This window comes from Polypterus senegalus, chromosome 2 (assembly GCF_016835505.1).
Source record: "Polypterus senegalus isolate Bchr_013 chromosome 2, ASM1683550v1, whole genome shotgun sequence".
In the NCBI taxonomy this organism is placed as follows: Eukaryota; Metazoa; Chordata; class Cladistia; order Polypteriformes; family Polypteridae; genus Polypterus; species Polypterus senegalus.
The window spans coordinates 141346356-141370699 of NC_053155.1; the positions used below are offsets into that span (position 1 = coordinate 141346356).

At 39.1% G+C, this 24344-nt stretch overlaps 1 protein-coding gene across 1 annotated transcript in view; it reads right to left on the bottom strand.

Annotated features, from left to right (window-relative positions):
• Window positions 1-977: 977 nt before the first annotated feature.
• tubgcp5 (tubulin, gamma complex associated protein 5) overlaps window positions 978-24344 on the bottom strand; it is a 53847-nt gene continuing 30480 nt past the window's right edge. Inside the window, exons 17-23 of the mRNA XM_039744717.1 lie at window positions 21277-21361; window positions 19375-19495; window positions 16339-16490; window positions 12994-13119; window positions 2428-2516; window positions 1897-1997; window positions 978-1503 (exon numbers count right to left, since the gene is read on the bottom strand). Of these exons, the coding sequence (XP_039600651.1) occupies window positions 1457-1503; window positions 1897-1997; window positions 2428-2516; window positions 12994-13119; window positions 16339-16490; window positions 19375-19495; window positions 21277-21361 (721 nt within the window). The 3' untranslated portion in view covers window positions 978-1456. The remainder of the gene's footprint in view (window positions 1504-1896; window positions 1998-2427; window positions 2517-12993; window positions 13120-16338; window positions 16491-19374; window positions 19496-21276; window positions 21362-24344) is intronic.

Sequence of the window (24344 nt, forward strand, 5' to 3'; positions counted from 1 at the left end):
AACAGCAGAAGCTTTACAAAATAACTTTGATTTTCAAGACAATCAAAGCCTCAGTTCTACGTACCCAATTACCTTCAAACTGGTATCAGAGCAAACTTTGTGCATTTTAACTGGAGATACTGAAGTGGAGAAACCATGCAATTATTAATGCTCTTATTATGTATTATAAATGCCACAAGGGTTGGACAGGCATCCCAACCAGAAAATAGGATGGTTCCTTACCCAGTCAGGAAGCTCAGAGCAAGCAAATGGGCATCCCAACCAGGAAAGAGGAAGAAGCCAGACCCAGAAGAGATTGCCAGAAGGGATGGACGGACAGCTCATCAATTGTAAAAGATGCTGCACGAGATAAGTTATTCCCGAAGGAAACGAGATGGCAACAGCTCTCTGTATTGGCACCCGTTTGGGACCCAGCAGAGACAACATAGCCCTGCTGGGTACCATGGGTGCTGCAACGGGGCACTGTTGGGAGATGTGCTCCCCAATTTATGGGACTTCCATATGACCCAAAAGTACTTCTGTTGGGCAGTGGCCCTGGCACTGAAAGTCCCGCGTCCTTAATAAAAGGGACCATAATCTCTTATCCAAGAAAGTCGGAGCTGGGAGGACGTAGAGCAACACTCGACTGGAGGACGACAGCGCAGTGTGGAGAAGAGACATATTGGCGAGAGAGAGAGACACTGTGGAGAATAGACCATCAATTATTTGAACCCAAGACTCTCTGTGTGTTCGTGCTGGGGTTTGGAGCTCGCTGGTGCTCCATGACAGTATTTATATTAATAACATGGGTGAATACGTATAACTATTTTGATTATGTCCAATTTACACTTCTCTCATTCAACACAACCCAGAGCTCATTTCACTTATAAAACTACACAGCTTTCTAAGCATTGATTTGATCTTAGCCAGTTTTTTAAAACAGCAATACCTTTATCAAATATCTTGACAACAAATCAAACTGAATTTAAACAAAGTCATTGAATATGCATTAAGCTACTGCTTTTTAACAGTATCAAAGTTTATTCCATTATGATAACATTCTGCATAAATACAACAAACAAGATAGACATTAGTATAACAAAAAATAGGCATCCTTAAAGGAACCTTCTGTATTTACATTAACATTTTGAAATAATTTCAAATTTGTACCCTGTATAATTATTGCCTTTAGCATAACTGATAAATCAAAAGATAGATACTGCCATTTTATTTACATCCAAACTGTCTTGTCTATGCCACCTGGAAATAGATTATTGGGAGCACATGCATGATGCTTAGCAGTGATCAAGGGCTTCCATGAGCTAGATATTTAAATTAAACAGTGAAATTTCAGTGAACTCTTCACACCTGGTTACAAAAAAAAGACATCTTGATGTGATTTTTGGGCAATAAAGTTAATTATAATTCAGTAATGTAGCACATACTTTATCTGAAAAAAATATCCTGTGCTAACTGTTCAACACTGCTCAAATCCAGCCATTAACGACAGGGCCAGGGACTCCACTGTTAAAACAAAAACAACAATATTAGATCTACCATCGATTTCCATTCACACTGGAGCAACACAATTCGACAGTAAGTTTCCATTGAAACTGTTATATTTTATTATTTGTTAATCGGTATACAAAATGCTGCAACTCTGATTTCTCATTATCCCTTTTTTGTTAGTTTAATACTACTCTTTTTAAATTAAACTAAGATAGAATAAAAATTTAACAACAAAGGAAAGTGACATGTGTTTATGGTCCTGAATGCATAACTATCTTCAGTTATGTTCTTTTATAAATGATAAAAATATAATTACTGGTTAAATTGTTAAACAATTTGCACATGATTGTATAAGGAGTTAGTAAGAAATATCAAAAGTACTTTCAGTACAATTCAAATTTTACTCACAATGTGGGAATGAGCCTCTGCACACTGCCTTATTAAGTATCGTCACCAGGAACATATGACAGTTTTTGAAATCTGATTCCATTTTGTCGATTGATTCTATCCTAAAAACAAAAAAATATAGTACAATGTACTGTAGTGTGTGTGTGTATATGTGTATATAAAGAAACACAGTATACAATTCAAACATCCATTTGTCTATTTTCCATACTCCTACTTTTTCCATTTTTAGGTATACAAAAAAATCTAAAGGTTATCCAAGCAGAAACATCTAAGCACATAATCCTTTAACCTCAAAATTAAATAATAATTGTTTCTTATAATTAGATATTTTCCAATGTCTCACAGTTTGTTTGCTGATAATAAAGAAATCATGATGGATTCATTATGTCAATCACACTTTAACACTGAAATTTCTAACATGCAAAGTGGACACCTACTATAAATTTATACAAGTATTATTGTAAAAACATATTAAATATTAAAAGAGATTGATGAAACTGTTAATACGTTAATCTTAATCTTAAACCTTACTTCCATGCTCCAAAACCAGCTTGCCATCTACTGGAGAACATCAGTACCAGGTTCAAAACCTTCATTATAGCATCCTTCACAAAGCTGACCTGTAAAATGTGCAGCGGTAGGTTAGTAGACATAATATATTTGTGATACTAATATTTCCTCTTTTGTTTATTTGGAGTTGCATACTAGGAAACAAGTCTTTGAAAGGTGCATGAGAAGTGAAACGTTTTAAGTGAAAAATCTGGAACAAGTGCTAATGACTTAAAATGGGAAATCTGTAGGCAGTTAAGCAAATCCAATGCACTCAATAAGCTTTTAAGATTCTGATATGTCTGTTTTCCTGCTACATTTGCAGCATTGTGTGGACCCAAGTTTGATGCATGAGCAGATTTGCTGAAGACACATGAACTCTGATACACATGAGCTGTGCATTTGCATTTAATTTGTTCTTTGTTGAAAAATCAACCAGCATTGTCCTCCATCAATTTACTGTCAGGAATGCAGTGACAGTGTATATGATACAAAAGCAGGAAGAATTTTCACAAAGGCCAAGCTTGTCTTGCATTTCTCATTAAGCCAGAGGTTTCTTGTTTCCGCTGTGACAAGTTGTTAAGATACACCATGCTGCCCACTGGCATTGATGCCAATAACAGGGAAACAGGGTGTGTAATGTGATGAATTAATTGGCTGTGTATAGTAGTCTATATGGAACTGGAACTTATCCACTAGGTAGTTAACATCTCTGACTCACTGTGTGACCCTGAGCAAGTCACATAAACATGCACCAAGGATCTGTACCAGTAAAGTGCCTTAGGCGGGCACTGACTATAGAAGGGTGCAATACAAAATGAGTTTATGTTGGCATCAGTTGGGATGACTGATACAACTTTGCAAGATCACAAGCTGTTGTATATATCCAACTAATCACACAGCCCCATAAAAAACGTTGGTGGACCAAACAAGTAAGACGCTCATTTTCTCCTTTCACCCCAACGCTGCCCCCTGCTTTGCAAAAAACAAATATGGCAATGTTCTATAAATATCACTGATTGCAAAGACGCATATTAATAGACAAACATGGAAAATAAAACTTAGTTCTCTTTTTTCACAAATCAAAAAGAACATGTGAAAGTTAATTGTCATCAATTAATTGGTCATGATGTCATTAAAAGTGGTGTGATTATTTTTCTTTTTTCAGCACTACCTGTTTCAAAGGCTTAGCCTCATTTAAAACTTAATAGTGATTAATTTCTTACAGTGAATTAAACTGCAATCTCTTTTAGCATCTATAAGTTCACTTTTTTAAGCCTCCCTGTGACCATAAGTGACAAAATCGTCAGTATAGCTTTGACCTCAAAAGAGGATGTGCTCTAAGAGTGGTTGTGCTTGTTGAAGAACTGGTCACTAGAATATGTAAACCTTAACTTCAAATTAATTGTGATAAAATTACAGGAAATGGATTGCTAAAAACTCACTAGTCCCAATCTGTTCTTCTCAAACTCCTACAGACCACATGTCGCTACTGGTTTTTGTTCCAGCCAGTTTCACAGTCACTCATTTTTACCTCTAACTGATCTCATTTAATTAGTTCATCTTTCTCCCCCTTTTTCTTCCTCTGCATTCAGAAAAGCATCAGTTTTTTATTTTTTATATATTTACATTTGTATTTTTTATTTACATTTTTATTTACATTTAAGATATTTACAAATATTTGTATTTTTGCTATAGTTTTAAATACCAATCTCTCTTTTGTTATTTTCCTATTCATTTGCCTTTTTTGTACAGTTTTCTCCCTTAACTGTATCCTAATAATAATAATAATAATAATGACAAATAACAACTAGCAGAGCCAACACCAGTGCAAACAACACATAATGCACTGATGTGCATTCTAGTAAAGAATTGAGTAAATAACTAGAACACACAGAAAAGCAGAATAAAAATCTTAAAAGTAAAAAAACAAAAAAAAAAGAAAACCCAACATCAAACTATCTTATCCCCATGTAACACACAAATGTTTGGTACATTGTAATATAAATTTACCAAACTTAGTTTTCCTAATTTCTATATTGACCCCACAACATAGAAACTCAAAAGTAACAATTTGCTTAAGTAGGCTACAAGTACAATTAAAATGAGAGGCTACAACAAAAATCTGCAGCCACAGCTTGGCGGCCACTGGTCTAGTCAGTCAGTCTTATTCAAGGTTATGGGGGTGAAACAACTCTGAATGGGGTGCCAGTCATTTAAAAGACACATACTAACTAACATCTGCACACTCACTCTTCCCGCCCAATTCAGAGACATACTGTAATTTGGCATGGTTGATGTTTCGAGAAGAATGAGGCGGAGTGGCCTTACACAACTTCCTCCATCCTCTATCCTGCATGTTTTTAGATTAATTTCCTCTCTTGTCCTTTGACTATTACTGATATATTATACTGTAGATACAAAAACATCCATTTGTTACTTGTCCTGAAGTATCAAACTCGCGTGCAGTTGACTATATAACTCTTCTATAACTGAAGGACCACACATGACAATCCCAGCTCATGCTGTTGCTGAAATGAGTTTATCAGAAATTAAGCTGATGAAACATGACAGAAAATCAGGTTTACAGCTCAGGGTTCTCTTATAATTCTTCATTGTGTTTCATGCTGAGGGCATCACCAGCAAAGCACACATGGAATATTTCTGGCTGAATGGCAGGTTGGCTCTGGCAAACTTTGTATACTAGATGGAAGGAAATAGAAGCAACAGAGAGAAGGAGAATTTGACTCAAGAATTTGTTCAAGAGACTGATCCACATTTTAGCGAAGGACTACTTTGTTAATTTTAAACTGTGCAGCAATATACAGTGGGTACGGAAAGTATTCAGACCCCCTTCAATTTTTCACTCTTTGTTATATTGCAGCCATTTGCTAAAATCATTTAAATAAATTTTTTCCTCATTAATGTACACACAGCACCCCATATTGACAGACAAAAAAAGAATTTTTGAAATTGTTGCAGATTTATTAAAAAAGAAAAACTGAAATATCACATGGTCCTAAGTATTCAGACCCTTTGCTCAGTATTTAGTAGAAGCACCCTTTTGAGCTGATACAGCCATGAGTCTTCTTGGGAAAGATGCAACAAGTTCTTCACACCTGGATTTGGGGATCCTCTGCCATTCCTCCTTGCAGATCCTCTCCAGTTCTGTCAGGTTGGATGGTAAACGTTGGTGACCAGCCATTTTTAGGTCTCTCCAGAGTTGCTCAATTGGGTTTAAGTCAGGGCTCTGGCTGGGCCATTCAAGAACAGTCACAGAGTTGTTGTGAAGCCACTCCTTCGTTATTTTAGCTGTGTGCTTAGGGTCATTGTCTTGTTGGAAGGTAAACCTTCGGCCCAGGCTGAGGTCCTTAGCACTCTGGAGAAGGTTTTTGTCCAGGATATCCCTGTACTTGGCGCATCCATCTTTCCCTCGATTGCAACCAGTCATCCTGTCCCTGCAGCTGAAAAACCCCCCCACAGCATGATGCTGCCACCGCCATGCTTCACTGTGGGGACTGTATTGGACAAGTGATGAGCAGTGCCTGGTTGTCTCCACACATACCGCTTAGAATTAAGGCCAAAAAGTTCTATCTTGGTCTCATTAGACCAGAGAATCTTATTTCTCACCATCTCAGAGTCCTTCAGGTGTCTTTTAGCAAACTCCATGCGGGCTGTCATGTGTCTTGCACTGAGGAGAGGCTTCCGACAGGCCACTCTGCCATAAAGCCCTGACTGGTGGAGGGCTGCAGTGATGGTTGACTTTCTACAACTTTCTCCCATCTCCTGACTGCATCTCTGGAGCTCAGCCAAAGTGATCTTTGGGTTCTTCTTTACCTCTCTCACCAAGGCTCTTCTCCCCCGGTAGCTCAGCTTGGCCGGATGGCCAGCTCTAGAAAGGGTTCTGGTCATCCCAAACGTCTTCCATTTAAGGATTATGGAGGCCACTGTGCTCTTCGGAACCTTAAGTGCAGCAGAAATGTTTTTGTAACCTTGGCCAGATCTGTGCCTTGCCACAATTCTGTCTCTGAGCTCTTCAGGCAGTTCCTTTGACCTCATGATTCTCATTTGCTCTGACATGCATTGTGAGCTGTAAGGTCTTATATAGACAGGTATGTGGCTTTCCTAATCAAGTCCAATCAATATAATCAAACACAGCTGGACTCAAATGAAGGTGATCTCAAGGATGATCAGAAGAAATGGAAAGCACCTGAGTTAAATATATGAGTGTCACAGCAAAGGGTCTGAATACTTAGGACCATGTGATATTTCAGTTTTTTTTTTAATAAATCTGCAATAATTTCAAAAATTCTTTTTTTTGCCTGTCAATATGGGGTGCCGTGTGTACATTAATGAGGAAAAAAAAATAATTTAAATGATTTTAGCAAATGGCTGCAATATAACAAAGAGTGAAAAATTGAAGGGGGTCTGTACTGTACCCACTGTATATGATGCCAACAATAAAATATTTTTCTTCATCTTCATATTTGTCCAAATTAGGACTACATTTTCCATCCTATTAGTCATTCAAGACATGAAAAACATTGTATTAAAATTTAACTTCTTCTAATGTGCAGTCCTCATTACTTGAATTTTCCAGAGCAACTACTATATATATATATATATATATTCAATTTTTCTTCTCTTGTGTCACATAAGCCTGAAATGGGGTTAGAAGTGTGCCATGAAGATGCTATCCCATGTTTATTCTGGTGTTTAAAAATGCGGTTTAAAAATTGGCTGATGGTGAATTTCATCTCACAGAAACTGAAATGCACAGAATTAAAATACTAGTATGTTACCAAAATGATTAGTTAGATCTCCTGCATCTGAGACAATGGGGCATTGTTATGCTGAAAAACACCTACTTGTAGAAGGGTATAGTGTCAACATTACAAGAATTGCATAATCACAATGACACTTGTATGTATTTCACGACTCATGGATTTGGTGGATTGTTGCCTTATTAATGACCTCTGGTTCCTATAAGTGTAATTCACAAAGAACCATAAATCCTCACATAAAGCAACATTTAATGTATTTTACTCATCCTTCTGTATCTGTGTTCCTCAACTCACTGCATGGACTCTCAATTCAACTCTGCTATGTTGCCACCTACCATATTTCATCTGTGCGTTTCAAAATGCCCCTCTCTGTTCCGCTGTTATGCTCAGAAGCAGTGGTGGCTGCTAGCGTTTGAAACAGGGGAAGCTCATATTAGGCCTTCATCATAAAATTCATTATGTTATTTGTACGTAAATTCTGCCCTCTGTTCCGTTGCAGAAAATGGTCTGTGACCCTGTCGTACCAATTGGCCATCTTATCCAGGGACTTAACCAGTTACCTCTCAATGGCCAGGAGAGCAAGGTTGCTCAAACGATCTTTGATGTTGCTCAAACACCTGCTGATGTAGCACCAATTGTTGCCACTAACGACAACAGCTTGTATAGCTGAGGCATTGCACTATCCAACTCCGTGTCTTTAAAAACCACCAAGAAATCACACAGCTTACCCCTGCTCCCCTGTTTTGATCTGAATATAGTACTTGAAGTTCAGATCTCAGTCTCCCTGAGTCAAAGAAATGGCCATAACCTTTCAGCACACTTTCAAATGCCTCCTCTGGAAACACTTGTCTCATTTCATCAAATTTCCCTGGATTGACTAATTCTAAGAAGCTCATACTTTCCAAATTTGAAAAACGCTGAGAAATCTGCTCCATGGGATGTCTAGGATGGCCATGTACAAATTTTTGTAGCTGTCCTGGGGATACTGTAATTGTGACAGGCAGCGCTTTCTAATAGGTTCATCTCGAGGGTCTGATGTGAGATTTGCTGCTTTTGCATAAACTGCATGATAAGCCTCCTCTGACCTCTTCTCCTTGACAAAAGCAAGGAGAGACCCAATTCTTTTCTTGCAGTAAAGAACATCCATAAGCCTTTGCTGGACAATATCAAAGACAACATCTGTCTCAGAGAATATTTGTTCATATGTGTACAACATGAACACAAACTCAAAATCCTCCAGTTTCATTATGAAGCCTTTGGCAGCATCTAATGTGTCATCATCCATGCACTCATCCAGGGTAATCTTGTCAAAAAGTCTGCAGGAGGCCATCATAATTGTTTGCCACAGTGCTCACTATCCGTGATGTGAAATACCATCGAGTAGGAGCGTTTCTGGGCAATCTTGAAGACCCTGCAGACTCAAGAAAAGACATCCTTTTTGTGGACTTTGAAAAAAATGTGGTGACCCCTGAGAGAGATGCAAAAAATATTCTTGACTCAGGCAAGCATTTAGCACCCTGGGACAACACCAGGTTCAGTCTGTGTGCATAGCAATGCACAAACACTGCACTAGGGGCTATTACTTTAACTTTGGTCTGTAGGCCATTGAGAGATGAAGCAAAGACAGCAGCCCCATCGTAGGTTTGTGCCACAAGTTTTTCTCTAAAACTGTAGCCCTGCATGTTCTCGTTTAAAACTTCAAACACAGACTGAGCATCTCGACCCCCTGACACATCCAAAAATCCAATAAAGCACTCTTGAATTTTACCTGCACCATCCACATATCTAACAATGACAGACAGTTGGGCATGGCAAGATGTCAGTTGCTTCATCCACCTGCCATGCAGAAAAAGGAGCAGTCTGAATTTCACCTTTTATATGATCAGAAACAGTGGCTGCGAGAGCAGAGATCAAGTCATTTTGGATTGAGTGGGACATACCAGAAAACACAGCTGATGACTGAAATTGTGTGGCCAAGACATTTGTAGCTAATGTTTCTGTAAATTCCCTGTAATTCCCCTTATTTGCTGATTCACTACTCTCATCATGCCCCCTGAATGCCAGCTCCTGATGGCCAAGCAAGGAAGTCACATCAATTAGATGGTTTAGGAAGGCCGTGTTTTTTTTTTTACGATTTCATTATGTTTTGCCACCTGAATGCAAAGACCTTCATTGATTGCATGTTCAACCCTGACCCTGCCCAGACAACTTAACCTTGCACATGAACTCACATGTTCTTTGCACTTTTCATGCCTTTTGTATGCCCTGTCAAAGTTACTGAGATCCCCAAAACCCACGTTTGACAAAACACATCCCATTCCCCGAGATGGTTTCGTCAAGAGGCATGGCCAATAGTACAATTTCTTTGTCACAGCAATTCCAGTCAGCCAGTTCTCCTTGTCATACCAACACCTGTTATTTTTTTTTCCTGATTTTTGCACCAGATCAACCTTGGGCGTTGGTATGCCCTGCCGTTTAATTCTGAGTCTCTCCTCGTAAGAAGACTACTAAATGGTTTTGTCAAAAGCACGTCAACAATATTAGCACCGTCTGCCATTATGCACAGCTTGCTAGCTGGCTAGTTTCCCCTTCCACGAGCTACTTTAATTATATGAACGAACTAGCTTTACAATGCTGAAACAAGCAGCAAAGTCAAGAACGCTATAATATGTTTTTTTTTTTTTATTTAAAGAATGATTTGTACAAACAAAAATGGTTGATATCACCAGCAAACAATACAGAGTGCAGCAGTTTGTCATACGACTTCACCTGCAAATCCGCATGGGACTGAACTCGAATCTCTGTAATGCTGATGTATACTTAAGACATGCGGTCAATCAAAAGTAGGGGTTCCGCCCTTTAAACTGCTCCTCCAATCATCATGCAGCAGCCCAGCTTCCAGGCCCGCCCACTGCTCCATTCACTTCCAGAGAAGCTGAGCTCCCTGGAAGTGACGATTTTGGTGCATTTATCCAATTACCATCCAGCTTTTCTGCAGTGAAAAAAGCTCCTCTGTGCTTGCCCATAGAGCTCCAGTGAAGCTGGGCTTCAGGAGGGTTTAACGCGCTGTGCTGCACGTAAATGTATGACAAGAAAATCGCGTCAAACAATCTACAATAAATACCTGATTCTGAACGAGCTAGTCATGAAGTTGAACGCGTTCTAGCAAACTTTTATTAAAACCAATATAAATACGACAGTGCATATATGAGCATTTATTTTCTGACATAGTAGAGGAAGCGGAGCTTCCCTTTTAGTCTTATAGCAGTCGCCGCTAGAAGCTAGTCGGCAGGATGTAGCTAATCTCCGACTATGCATATGTTGTACAGACCTCCTTTGGCCCTCTTCTTTACTAGCAGGTTTTACACCATAGGACTGCTTTGGATGGACATTTTTTGTGGCTCATTCTTGATACACTGGTAATACTGTCATGCATAAAAAAACAGACACTTTGCTGTTCTTGATGCACCAACAGCAGCTGTCTAGTGCCCACTACTATGCCACATTCATCCTTCCATTATCCAATCCGCTATATCCTAACTACAGGGTCACGGGGGTCTGCTGGAGCCAATCCCAGCCAACACAGGGTGCAAAACAGGAAACAAACCCCGGGCAGGGCGCCTGCCCACTGCAGGGCACGCACACACACACACCAAGCACACACTAGGGCCAATTTAGAATCGCCAATGCACCCAACCTGCATATCTTTGGACTGTGGGAGGAAACCGGTGTACCCGGAGGAAACCCACGCAGACACGGGGAAATCAAGCAAACTCCACGCAGGGAAGACCCGGGAAGCGAACCCAGGTCTCCTTACTGCGAGGCAGCAGCGCTACCCACTACACCACAGTGCCACCCATGCCACATTCAAAACCAGTTAAATCTTTAATCTTGCCCATTCTGTATCTGAACATTTTGATGCCTTCACTATGCAGGAACTTAATCAGATGGAAAATGCAAGTGGAACCAACAAAGTGGCCAACAAATGTGCATATAGATATTTTTGTATTAAGTTTGCCTAAGGCTTAAACATAAAAAAACCCTACAGTGAATGTAAAAACATAATGCAAAACATAAAAATATAATGCACACTAACTGCCATACCTACAGTACATCCAAATAAAGTATTCACAGCGCATCACTTTTTCCACATTTTGTTATGTTACAGCCTTATTCCAAAATGGATTAAATTCATTTTTTTCCTCAGAATTCTACACACAACACCCCATAATGACAACATAAAGTTTACTTGAGGTTTTTGTAAATTTATTAAAAATAAAAAAACTGAGAAATCACATGTACATAAGTATTCACAGCCTTTGGTCAATACTTTGTCGATGCACCTTTGGCAGCAATTACAGCCTCAAGTCTTTTTGAATATGATGCCACAAGCTTGGCACACCTATCCTTGGCCAGTTTCGCCCATTCCTCTTTGCAGCACCTCTCAAGCTCCATCAGGTTGAATGGGAAGCGTCGGTGCACAGCCACTTTAAGATCTCTCTAGAGATGTTCAATCAGATTCAAGTCTGGGCTCTGGCTGGGCGACTCCAGGACATTCACAGAGTTGTACTGAAGCCACTCCTTTGATATCTTGGCTATGTGCTTAGGGTTGTTGTCCTGCTGAAAGATGAACCGTCGCCCCAGTCTGAAGTCAAGAGCGCTCTGGAGCAGGTTTTCATTCAGGATGTCTCTCTACATTGCTGCAGTCATCTTTCCCTTTATCCTGACTAGTCTCCCAGTTCCTGCCGCTGAAAAAAATCCCCACGGCATGATGCTGCCACCACCATGCTTCACTGTAGGGATAGTATTGGCCTGGTGATGAGCGGTGCCTGGTTTCCTCTAAACGGGACACCTGGCATTCACACCAAAGAGTTCAATCTTTGTCACATCAGACCAGAGAATTTTGTTTCTTATGGTCTGAGAGTCCTTTAGGTGCCTTTTGGCAAACTCCAGGAGGGCTACCAAGTGCCTTTTACTAAGGAGTGGCTTCCGTCTGGCCACTCTACCATACAGGCCTGATTGGTGGATTGCTGCAGAGATGGTTGTCCTTCTGGAAGGTTCTCCTCTCTCCACAGAGGACCTCTGGAGCTCTGACAGAGTGACCATCGGGTTTCTTGGTCACCTCTCTGACTAAGGCCCTTCTCCCTTGATCGCTCAGTTTAGATGGCCGGCCAGCTCTAGGAAGAGTCCTGGTGGTTTCGAACTTCTTCCACTTACGGATGATGGAGGCCACTGTGCTCATTGGGACCTTCAAAGCAGCAGAAATTTTTTCTGTAACCTTCCTCAGATTTGTGCCTCGAGACAATCCTGTATCAGAGGTCTACAGACTCCTTCCTTTGACTTGATGCTTGGTTTGTGCTCTGACATGAACTGTCAACTGTGGGACCTTATATAGACAGGTGTGTGCCTTTCCAAATCATATCCAATCAACTGAATTTACCACAGGTGGACTCCAATTAAGCTGCAGAAACATCTCAAGGATGATCAGGGGAAACAGGATGCACCTGAGCTCAATTTTGAGCTTCATGGCAAAGGCTGTGAATACTTATGTACATGTGATTTCTCAGTTTTTTTATTTTTAATAAATTTGCAAAAATCTCAAGTAAACTTTTTTCATGTTGTTATTATGGGGTGTTGTGCGTAGAATTCTGAGGAAAAAATGAATTTAATCCATTTTGGAATAAGGCTGTAACATAACAAAATGTGGAAAAAGTGATGCGCTGTGAATACTTTCCGGATGCACTGTAATAATTTGTTTACCTACCTTTTCTCTAAGAAGGCAACGGTCATGAATGGTAGAGAGGTATCTGTAATGAATTTTAATAAGTTGATCTAGATCTTTTGCTTCCTCCACTTGGTGTTGAAATTCCAGGCCTGTGCTGTGTAAAATCTAAAATAAATGAAAATTAAGCAGCTTAGGATATCAGTTTAGATTTACAAATAAGAGGATACGTAATTATAATTTAAAGTCATTTTGTAAGCCTGAAATACAATACATACAGCATTTGCTCTTAGATGCAAAAAAATTGCATTCTGGACATAGTTTGTAACCTTTTAACTATCTATTCAAATACATTACATTAAAAACTACAAAGTCACTAACAGGTCATCTTACTTTTAAGGTAACCCATTAAAAATTTAGTATCCACTTTATTCTTTTTCTACTAGAACTACTTAGTATCCAAAAAAGGACATATTGTTTTTTATCACAACTCCAAACATCAGTGTTAACTGTTTTAAAAGCTTCCTTTAAAAAAAATGCATGATATTAGTCACATCTAACACGGGGAGCTGTGCAAACAAAACAAAACATTAGGATTTGTTCTTTTCTTTCAAAAGGGTTCTTGTGCTACAAAATATAATGGAGGTCTTGCAATTGGTGACGGTGGATTTATTAATCTTGTAATATTTAAAAACATGGGTCATACACAGAACACTAAGCACTTGTAATCCATGCATCCATTATCCAACCCACTATATCCTAACTACAGGGTCATGGGAGTCTGCTGGAGCCACTCCCAGCCAACACAGGGCGCAAGGCAGGAAACAAGCGCTGGCCACCGCAGAAGTACTGGTAATATGAATGCTAAATAGTTTGTAACTGTGTTCAGTGTAGAGAAGTAGAGCACACATTACCGTTTTGTTTTGCCCTCTTATGTAGCAGATAAATAACAGTAAAAACTAAAAACCACAAGCAAATGATTCTACTTTTTCACGTGGTACTGATAACTATAGTTAGGTTTACAGTGTGAAAAAATGCAATGTACACTGTAAAATGTATGCACATGACACATTTAGCAACTTCAGTCTATGGAATTATTATTAATATTAAAATATATAGCATTAAGAACATGACACTTTTTCCTTACAGCACTAAGCATTAGTGGTTAAAAGAAAACTACCTATCATTTTATATGATTTAAGTATGATTTAAATTCAACAATTTGTTGATTTTTATTAGCAAAAAACTTTTCCCCCCTAGCAAAATTACAAACATACTATATTTACGTATTTGCGCCATCTAGTGGATAAAAGGAACTGCTTATACTGTATATCATTTCTTTTAAATATTGTCAGTTCTTTGTAGGCCTATCCAAAGATACATTTGCATTATAGGCACTTTAACATGCAGGATCACAGGAAATTGTAACTTATCCTGACCACAATGAGTGCAGGTTAATAACCAAACAAGAGACACACACTTACACAGATACTCACATCCTCTTCAGGACACCAGCTTCCCATTTACAGTTCTAAGACATGCTTTCATATTTTCTGCTAACACTAAATTAGCCTGCTATGAGTGAGAGTGGGGGGTATGTGTCTTATTCCTTTAACAAGAGATTACAGAACAAGAATACACTTCTTTGGCTATGTAAGGCTACATACAGTCATGGCCGAAATTAATCCGCACCCCTGGAACTTTCCCACAAAATGCACCATTTCTCCCAGAAAATTGTTGCAATTACAAATGTTTTGGTATACACGTTTTTTTTTTCCCTTTATGTGCATTGGAACAACACAAAAAAAACTGAGAAAAAAGGCAAATCTGACATCATTTCACACAAAGCTCAAAAACCGGGCTGGACAAGATTATTGGCACCCTCAACTTAATATTTGGTTGCACGCCCTTTGGAAAAAATAACTGAAATCAAGTGCTTCCTATAACCATCAACAAGCCTGTTACACCTCTCAACTGGAATTTCCAACCACTCTTCTTTAGCAAACTGCTCAAGGTCTCTCAGATTTGAAGGGCGCCTTTTCCCAGCAGCAATTTTGAGATCTCTCCATAAGTGTTCAATTGGATTTAGATCCCAACTCATTGCTGGCCAGTTCAGAACTATCCAGCGCTTTGTCTTTAACCATTTCTGGGTGCTTTTAGAGGTATGTTTGGGGTCATTGTCCTGCTGGAACACCCATGACCTCTGACGCAGATCCAGCTTTCTGACATCGGGCCCTACATTGCGCCCCAATATCTTTTGGTAGGCTTCAGATTCCATGCCGCCTTGCACACAGTCTAGGCATCCAGTGCCAGAGGCAGCAAAACATCCCCAAAACATCTTAGAACCTCCACCATGTTTGACTGTAGGTACTGTGTTCTTTTCTTCGTAGGCCTCATTCCGTTTTCTGTAAACAGTAGAATGATGAGCTTTACCAAAAAGCTCTACCTTGGTCTCATCTGTCCACAAGACGTTCGCCCAGAAGGATTTTGGCTTCCTCAAGTAAATTTTGGCAAACTCCAGTCAGGCTTTTTTATGTTTCTGTGTCAGCAGTGGGGTCCTCCTGGCTCTCCTGCCATAGCTTTTCATTTCGTTCAGATGTCGACAGATAGTTCGAGCTGACACTGTTGCACCCTGAGTCTGCAGAACAGCTTGAATATGTTTTGAAGTTGATTGGGGCTGTTTATCCACCATTTGGACTATCCTTCATTGCAGTCTTTTATCGATTTTTCTTTTCAATCCACCTCCAGGAAGATTAGCTACAGTGCCATGTGTTGTGAACTTCTTGATTATGTTGTACGGTGGACAAAGGAACATGAAGATCTCTGGAGATGGACTTGTAGCCTTGAGATTGTTGATATTTTTCCACAATTTTGTTTTTAAGTCCTCAGACAATTCCCTGCTCTTCTTTCTGTTATCCATGCTTAGTGTGGTACACTCAGACAAACAACAGAAAGGTTGAGTCAACTTTTCTCCATTTTAACTGGCTTCAGGTGTGATCGCTATATTGCCAGTACCTGTTTCTTGCCACAGGTGAGTTCAAACGAGCATCATATGCTTGAAATAAAACAATTTACCCACAATTTTGAAAAGGTGCCAATAATTTTGTCCGGCCCATTTTTGGAGTTCTGTGTGACATGATGTCAGATTTGGCTTTTTTTCTCTGTTTTTTTGTGTTGTTCCAATGCACATAAAGGAAATAAACGTGTATACCAAAACATTTGTAATTGCAACAATTTTTGGTGAGAAATGGTGCATTTTCTGGAAAAATTCCAGGGGTGCCGTTAATTTTGGCCATGATTGTATACTGAGCACATACATTCCATGTGGATTAAATAAATTTACTGAATGATGTTATATGTGGAAAAGATCAGCAAGTAAGGACTCACCCGCGTCATTATGTAGTTATGTAGACTGTTAACAAAATGCATCAGCTTCACTCTCAACAAGAACATTCGATGTATTTGTTGTTTTATGGGTTCTTTGGCAGATTCCTGATCAAACAATCCTCCCTCATTCCTTCTAACTGCAGCTGACAGTTCTAAAAAGAAAAAAAAAAAAAAAGTAACTTATGCCTATCTTAGGATGCCATGGTATTATACATCTAAAAATACAGCTAAATAAAGTTTAAAAAAATAAATGCTCAATGCCAATCTGTGTATTAATAAACATATTTTACAGTTTAACCTCTATTACTTTGAAATAACCTTCCTGATGCCTACCTGTTTTAGTCAGCCTTTACAACATGGTAGGAAACAGTAAAGCTAGGTCATAGGTGAAATTCTATATATCAAATAAACTATAAATGACTGTATGGTGAAGAAGGGAATATTAATAACTAAAAGGAGTATATTACACTTTTTCTCTGTGATAAACAAGTCTATCCATCCACTGTCTAACTAATTTACCCAATTGTAGCGTGCGCAGGGAGCAGGTTAAGGAGACCCTGGAGAGGTGGAGATATGCTCTACAGAGGAGAGGAATGAAGGTCAGTAGGAACAAGACAGAATACATGTGTGTAAATGAGAGGGAGTTCAGTGGAATGGTGAGGATGCAAGGAGTAGAGCTGGTGAAGGTGGATGAGTTTAAATATTTGGGATCCACAGTACAGAGTAATGGAGTGTGGAAGAGAGGTGAAAAAGAAAGTGCAGGCAGGGTGGAATGGGTGGAGAAGAATTTCAGGAGTAATTTGTGACAGACGAATATCAGCAAGAGTGAAAGGGATGGTAGTGAGACCAGCTATGTTATATGGGTTGGAGACGATGGTACTGATCAGAAAGCAGGAGACAGAGCTGGAGGTAACAAAGTTAAAGATGCTAAGATTTGTATTAGGTGTGACAAGGATGGATAGGATTAGAAATGAGTACATTAGAGGGTTGGCTCAAGTTGGACGGTTGGGAGACAAAGCCAGAGAGGTGAGATTGCATTGGTTTGGACATGTGCAGAGGAGAGATGCTGAGTATATTGGGAGAAGGATGTCAAGGATAGAGCTGCCAGGCAAGAGGAAAAGAGGAAGGCCTAAGAGAAGGTTTATGGATGTGGAGAGAGAGGACATGCAGGTGATGGGTGTAACAGAACAAGATGCAAAGGACAGAAAGATATGGAAGAAGATGATCCGCTGTGGCAACCGCTAATGGGAGCAGCCAAAAGACGAAGAAGTAGTACTGCAAAATGATTAACAAGTATTTATGACAATCTGGATTAAAAGAAAAATAATCTATATCACTGGTACTTAGATAAGGTTTTTTTTATGGATGCTGGTAGAACCGATAGGCCACATATTAGAGGTTTGTAACTTGTTAATTTGTTTTAAAGTTATTTTTCACGAAAGATGCAAAACATACACAGAAAAAAAATATGCTACTCATAGGTCCATCTAAATTCAGATGCTTCATACATACTAATACAGTTTTTCTTTGAAAAGGTTAATTCATGTAAAATAATCGGCACATGCATAAGCTGTAAAAAATATTCTCCCTTTGGACGTGTTACATTTTATTGTGTTTTCATAGCCTCTCTATATCAGAAAACAAATGTGAATCTTACAAGATAGAATTTATGTGAAATAGGGAGTAACAGGTTATGATAATTTAATAGGCATTGTTTAAGCCTTCTGCAACACATCTCACTCAATTAATGTGAAATTTATTGTAGCTAAAGTGGTCCAAAATGTGTCTTGCATTATATCCAAGTGTAAAATCAAAATTATATGGAACCTGAATGTTCTGATTGGCTGAGAAAAGTAATAGCATGTGCATATTTTATACTATGCAAATAAATGGACTGTACTGAAAATGTAAAACCTGTTATACTATTGAAATTATCTTTTTTTTAACCGTCACAGTGTTTATATTACCTGCCATTACTAAATGAGACACTCAGAGCCTCATTTTTTAATTATTTTTGATAAAAATATATAAAATTTAAAGTCTGTTTTGTGACTTTGGACTATGTACTTTATTAACAGCAGCAGTCTTTGCGTTAATTACAAAACAGTGGTACAGACTTTTTAATTCTCTTCTTTATCAGACAGAACAGAAACGTAGCTCAGTGAATGAAGTGAAAAGCACATCCTCCAGCCAGCAGTGTTAAAGCTGGTAAACCAAAGTCACAGTGTTTGACTCATTAATTTCCTTTCCTCTGTTACTACTAAAAATATACATTGATGCATTTTATTTGTACTTACTCATCAGTCTGGAATAGCATATGAATGTAAAATTAAATAGAGAACAACACTAACCAAACATCATTTTATACTCATACAACTCCCTTAATTAGTTAAAACCGCAGGAAAATACAAGCTTAGCAGATTCAACACTATTTACATATTTCCATTCTGAATGTGCAGGGTATGTTTGGTTTCACAGAGGAAATCCAATAATTTTTTCCCCCTATCATATTTTCATATAGCAAATATATTATTAAACTAACATCAGTGAGTATGTTACACTGTATTTATGGGTAGATGGTGTGATTATAAAACTATCAAGAAGTAGCCAAAGTGGCAATGCCAATATAACTGCGATATGCTGGTTTAATATGAGAGCCTTCCTTATTGAAAGAAGAGGCAAATAACTTGGTAAAAGACTCCATTTTACCAAAAATGACAGACATGCAGAAAAAAATATGTTAAGAGTGTTCTGACTATATAATGTGGGGTTTGTAGCTCTTAGTGGTCTCTAATATGGGAAATGGTGGGTATCAAACTTAGCAAAGATTACATGTCTGCTGTGGCTACCAGAGGGTTTCTCCTCTCAGTAATGAAGTATCATATTACATATGATCCTTGAAGTTGTCTTTAGCACTAACATGTCCACATCCATCCAAAATATTGCATTTCAGCTTATAGACTTCATACTGTCATATTTCAAATACTGATAAAATTAAGTTAGTAAAAAGCAAAACAATAATGCTAAATCACTTACCACTGAAACGAAGTGTATCAAGACTATATTTTGCCCATTTTATTTGCAACAGAAGTAGAAAGACTTGATTATAGATCTTCTGACATTCTGAACTAATCACTATATCAACAGGCCATGGAACCTGTAAATATAAATTTATGTCACAGACAGCATTATTAATCAAAGTTTTTTTTAATGTATTGTACTTTTCTCAGTAGCACTCCTGCCCTGGAAGACCGGTTCATTCCATTACAATAAGCACAAAAAAAAAAACACTTTGCATGCTGCAGATATGTGTAAAGCAGGAAAATATGAGAGATACTTTCCTCAAAAACAATGACAGAACTTTAAATGATATTCATTAACTGATTTAATGTGCAGTCGGTATTTGTTATTACATTAACTGGAAAGGGAGCTATGTGATAAACCACAGAATAAAGAAACATCTCATAAATTTCACATTCACAGCAATTTAGCTTTGCATGTCACTTGCTGTCCATGTACACCTTTACTGCATCTCACTGTAAATACCCAAGCTCAGCCCATATTGCAAAGTAAGGTACATTCAACTTTTTCACACCTATTACGCAATTTCAAACTAAACAATTTTACCCCTTTAATTAAAAAAGTATTCTATAACCTGGGCTGGTGTGCAAATGTGAGAAAGACATAAAAACCAAGCATTAACACTAATAAACACAACCTTGAAAATAATAATACATATGTAAACAAATTTCAAATGTAATTTTAGACACTGTGAAACCAGCTTTAAATATAGGCAGCTGAAACAGATGTTACAGCAGATGGACTTTTCTCATGGACAATATCATGCAATTCATGTGCACCATCTCAACATCACAGACGTATGTACTAAAGTCAGGTATCTGATTTCCAGGTTTGTTTCTGTGGAATCACAAAACACTGGACCTTAAGCTGTCAATGAAGGAGAATAAGTATGAGGAAAGCCCTGTACTGATAAATGTGTCTAAATTGGGAGTGTCAAATTCTGATCCTGCTGGCCTGAGATTTTTGTTTAAATCTCTTTCCTAATTAGTAACCAATTACTGCTGCCAATGTAAAATACTTTTTTTTTCTTTCATTTATTAAACATGTTGTTTTTTTAAGATTACAGAACTGTAAACTGTTTCTTTTTTTCCTTAGCCAGGAGTCAAACAAAATCTTTTAGAATCTCCAGTTATGTCATACTAACATATATATCATTAGAGATGTGGGTGGAAAACTGGATTACCAAAAGAAAAACCCACAAAGACACAAGGAGAACACATAAACTTCATCCCGACTAGGGTATGGGATTTGAACCAAAGATGCTGGATGTGAGAGGCAGCAGAGCTAACCACTGAACCACTATAATACATATTAACAGTAGGTATAGTATCCAATTACCAAACATATTTATACTAGAGATATTCCATCCTCTTCTTCAAAATATCCATATAGCTGCTATTTGAATTTCCAAATATGTTATATAATAGAAGTGTTTTACTGTGATCTTGGCCACCTAATATCCATCCATCCATTATCCAACCTGCTATATCCTAACTACAGGGTCACGGGGGTCTGCTGGAGCCAATCCCAGCCAACACAGGACACAAGGCAGGAAACAAACACCTGACATGGTGCCAGCCCACCACAGGACACAAACATCCACACACTAGGGACAATTTAGGATCGCCAATGCACCTAACCTGCATGTCTCTGGACTGTGGGAGGAAACCTACGCAGACACGGGGAGAGCATGCAAACTTCACGCAGGGAGGACTCTGGAAGCGAACACAGGTCCCCTAACTGCGAGGTAGCAGCGCTACCACTGTGCCACCGCCATAACCCCCTTAACATCAATATTAAATAGAAGCAGAAAGAACAAGTGCAAATAAAACAATAAGCAACAATTAGAAATAATACCTTATAACTAAGGGTCAAACCATCCAAGTTATTAATAGGCTGTTTCTTCTTAGATGGGTCAACAGATTCTAAAAATACTGACAACCTATAAGAAAAAATTAATAAGATTAGAAATTAAATATCACATTATTAATATATATTTAAGTACCAATATGAAACAATTCCAATCCTGTATTTACAATTAACAAGTATCACCTGACTGGATAAAGAATTACAGTTTCACGCCCAACCCCCCACCCCAACAATTCCTCTCTCCTGATTGTAACTCTGGCCTTTACTTCCCAGCAGTGAGCCTATATGATTAATGTAATTAACCTATAAATCAAGTGTCCCGAGTTAAAATCTTACTCCCAGTTATTGGCTTTGTAGAGTCTGCACACTCCCTGTATTGGTCATCGTCTGGGTACTCCAGATATCCTCAAGACATGAATGTTAGGTTAAGGGCAATTTCTAAATGATCCTTTATATAGCACGCAACCCCAGAAAATGACATTTTCAAGTGTTACTGCAGGTGGAATGTTCACTGTGACTAATGCATTGAATGTGTATGATGGGCTGTAAAAGTGAAATCTTTTCTGCAATAGCATGCCCTGACATGACAATCCAGAAGTGTCTTACACATGTATGAACACTGAATACAAAGGAACATTTCAGATTAAGGTGTCACACCACAAAGAGAAATGAGTTTTACCCATATTTACTTCTTTCACAGTTATGTTTTTTATTCACTCTTTAAGCATGCATGGCTGTAATAGGTTACATTGAGACTTTAATGACACTGCTTTGCTGATTGCTTTTTATTTTCTTTTTTTAAAGGAAATGTTTCAAGGCTTTTCAGTAATATCACAGTGTTTTGTCTATAAATTCACCAGAATTGACAAAACAAAACATATTACCCGGATACTCCCATGAATGTTTCAGAAATGATAGGGGGACGTTTAGACTCTCCAGTTCCTGGAGATGTGATTTTGTTTCTCCCAAGCCTCTGTGTCAACTTAATCAATTTGAAGGAACTGTTCAAAAAGAACCTGTGTAGTTAAGACCAGTTCACAGCTTTTTGCCATATCTCTATATGTAGTTAGAACAGTCAAATATAGTTTCCAATTTTGACAGGAAAAAAAGCTAAATGATATAGTAGCTGAAAATATTCTAGCCATAACATCTGGAAGCATTTTGAAGAAGAAAGGCAAACCTAAAGCCCCACTAAATACTTCATTCGTTTCCCACCAGTTATCCAAGATGAATCACAGGGGCAACAGTCTTAGCAGTGAGGCCCACATCTTTCTTTCCCCAGCCACGCTTGCCATCTCATACTGTGGGATGAAGTATTCCCGGGCCATATGGGAGATATAATCCTCCCAGCAAGCCCTGGATTGTCCCTGGGGTCTCCACCCAGCTGGTCATGCCCATAAAATTTCTACATAGAGGCACCAGTATCAGATACCCAAACCACCTCGGTTGGCGCTCTAATCTAAGCCTCTCTCGGATGTCTGTGCTGCTGACCCTTTTTCTAAGGGAGAGCCCAGCCACCCTTTGGAGAAAGCTCACTTCAGCAGCTTGTACCAGCAATCTCATTCTTATGGTCATTACCCAAAGCTCATGACAATAAAGGATGGCAGGGACCTAGATCGATAGGTCAAACACGAGGTTTGCCTTCAGGCTCAGCTTCTTTCTCACCACTAAGGATTGCTACAACGACCACATAACTGCGTTCAGCTCTTCTGTCTGTCGGTTGACTTCACAATCCTTTTTCCCCCTCAATCCACTCGGAGAGGACAGTCCATGTTTTTCCTACTGAGGACCATGGTCTCAGATTTGGAAGTGCTAATCCTCATCCCTCCCACTTCACACTCAGTCACATAACGTGTCCAATGCGTGCTGGAACCATGTTATCTGCAAAAAGCAGTGACGCAATCGTAAGGAAACTGAACTGAACCCCCTCCACAGCTTTGCCTCGATATCCTGTCTATGAAATTCACAACCAGGATAGGAGATAAAGCACTGCCCTGACAGAGTCCCACACCCACTGGGAACAGTGCTGATCTTATCCGAGCATGCAGACACAGCTCACCATGATTATATAAGGACTAATTAGCCCTCATTAAGGACCCAGGAACCCCGTACTCTCCCAGCACTCTCCACAGAATCCCTCAAGGAACACAATTATACGCCTTCTCTAAAAAACATACATAGACCAATTGGGTGTACTACCATGAACCCTCCCAGATCCTCATGAGGCTAAAGAACTGGTCCACTGTTCTGAAATCCACATTGCTGGATGGAGTCTCCTTTCCAGTTCCCTGACATGAGCTTTATCAGGGAGGCCAAGGAGTGTGATTCTCCAGGTAAATGGAGCACACACCCTCTATTCCTCCTTTTTAAAAAGGGGACCACCATCTGGTCTGCTACTCCAGGGGCAAAGCTGCCATTGACCATGTATCACTGAAATGGTGTGACAGCTCAGTAATGGCAACAGCCTTCACGCATTTCTGGGTGGATCTCATCTATCCCTGGGACCTTGCCACTACGGAGTTGCTTATTACCTCAAGGACCTCCCTCAGAGAAATGGGTATTGATCACACTTTAGCTTCTGGCTCTGACACTAATCCACAAAGGGTGTGTCCATCAGGTTCAGGAGTTCCTCAAAGTGTTCCTTCCAACATCAGACTACAGTACATCTTCAGACTGAGTCAGCACTTCTCCACCATTGCAGAGAACAGCCTGGGTGAAGCCCCACCTTCCCCTTCCTAGGCACCTGATGGTTTGTCAGAATCTTTGAGCCTAATAAATATTTGCTTTCAATGGTCTCTCCAAACTCCATCCATACCCAGATTTTTGCTTCTCTAACCGCCAAGGCCATAACCCTTTTGGCCTGTCAGTAACCCTCTGTTGCTTCAGGAATCTCCCATGTTAATCATACATGGAAGGCCTCCTTTTTCAGCCTGATGGTATCTCTCACCTCTATTGTCCACCACTGGGTCTTTGGACTATCAACCTGATCAGCACCCATGACCCAATTAAGGCACAAATCTGATTTCTTAATAATCTGCATTTACATGCACAATTAA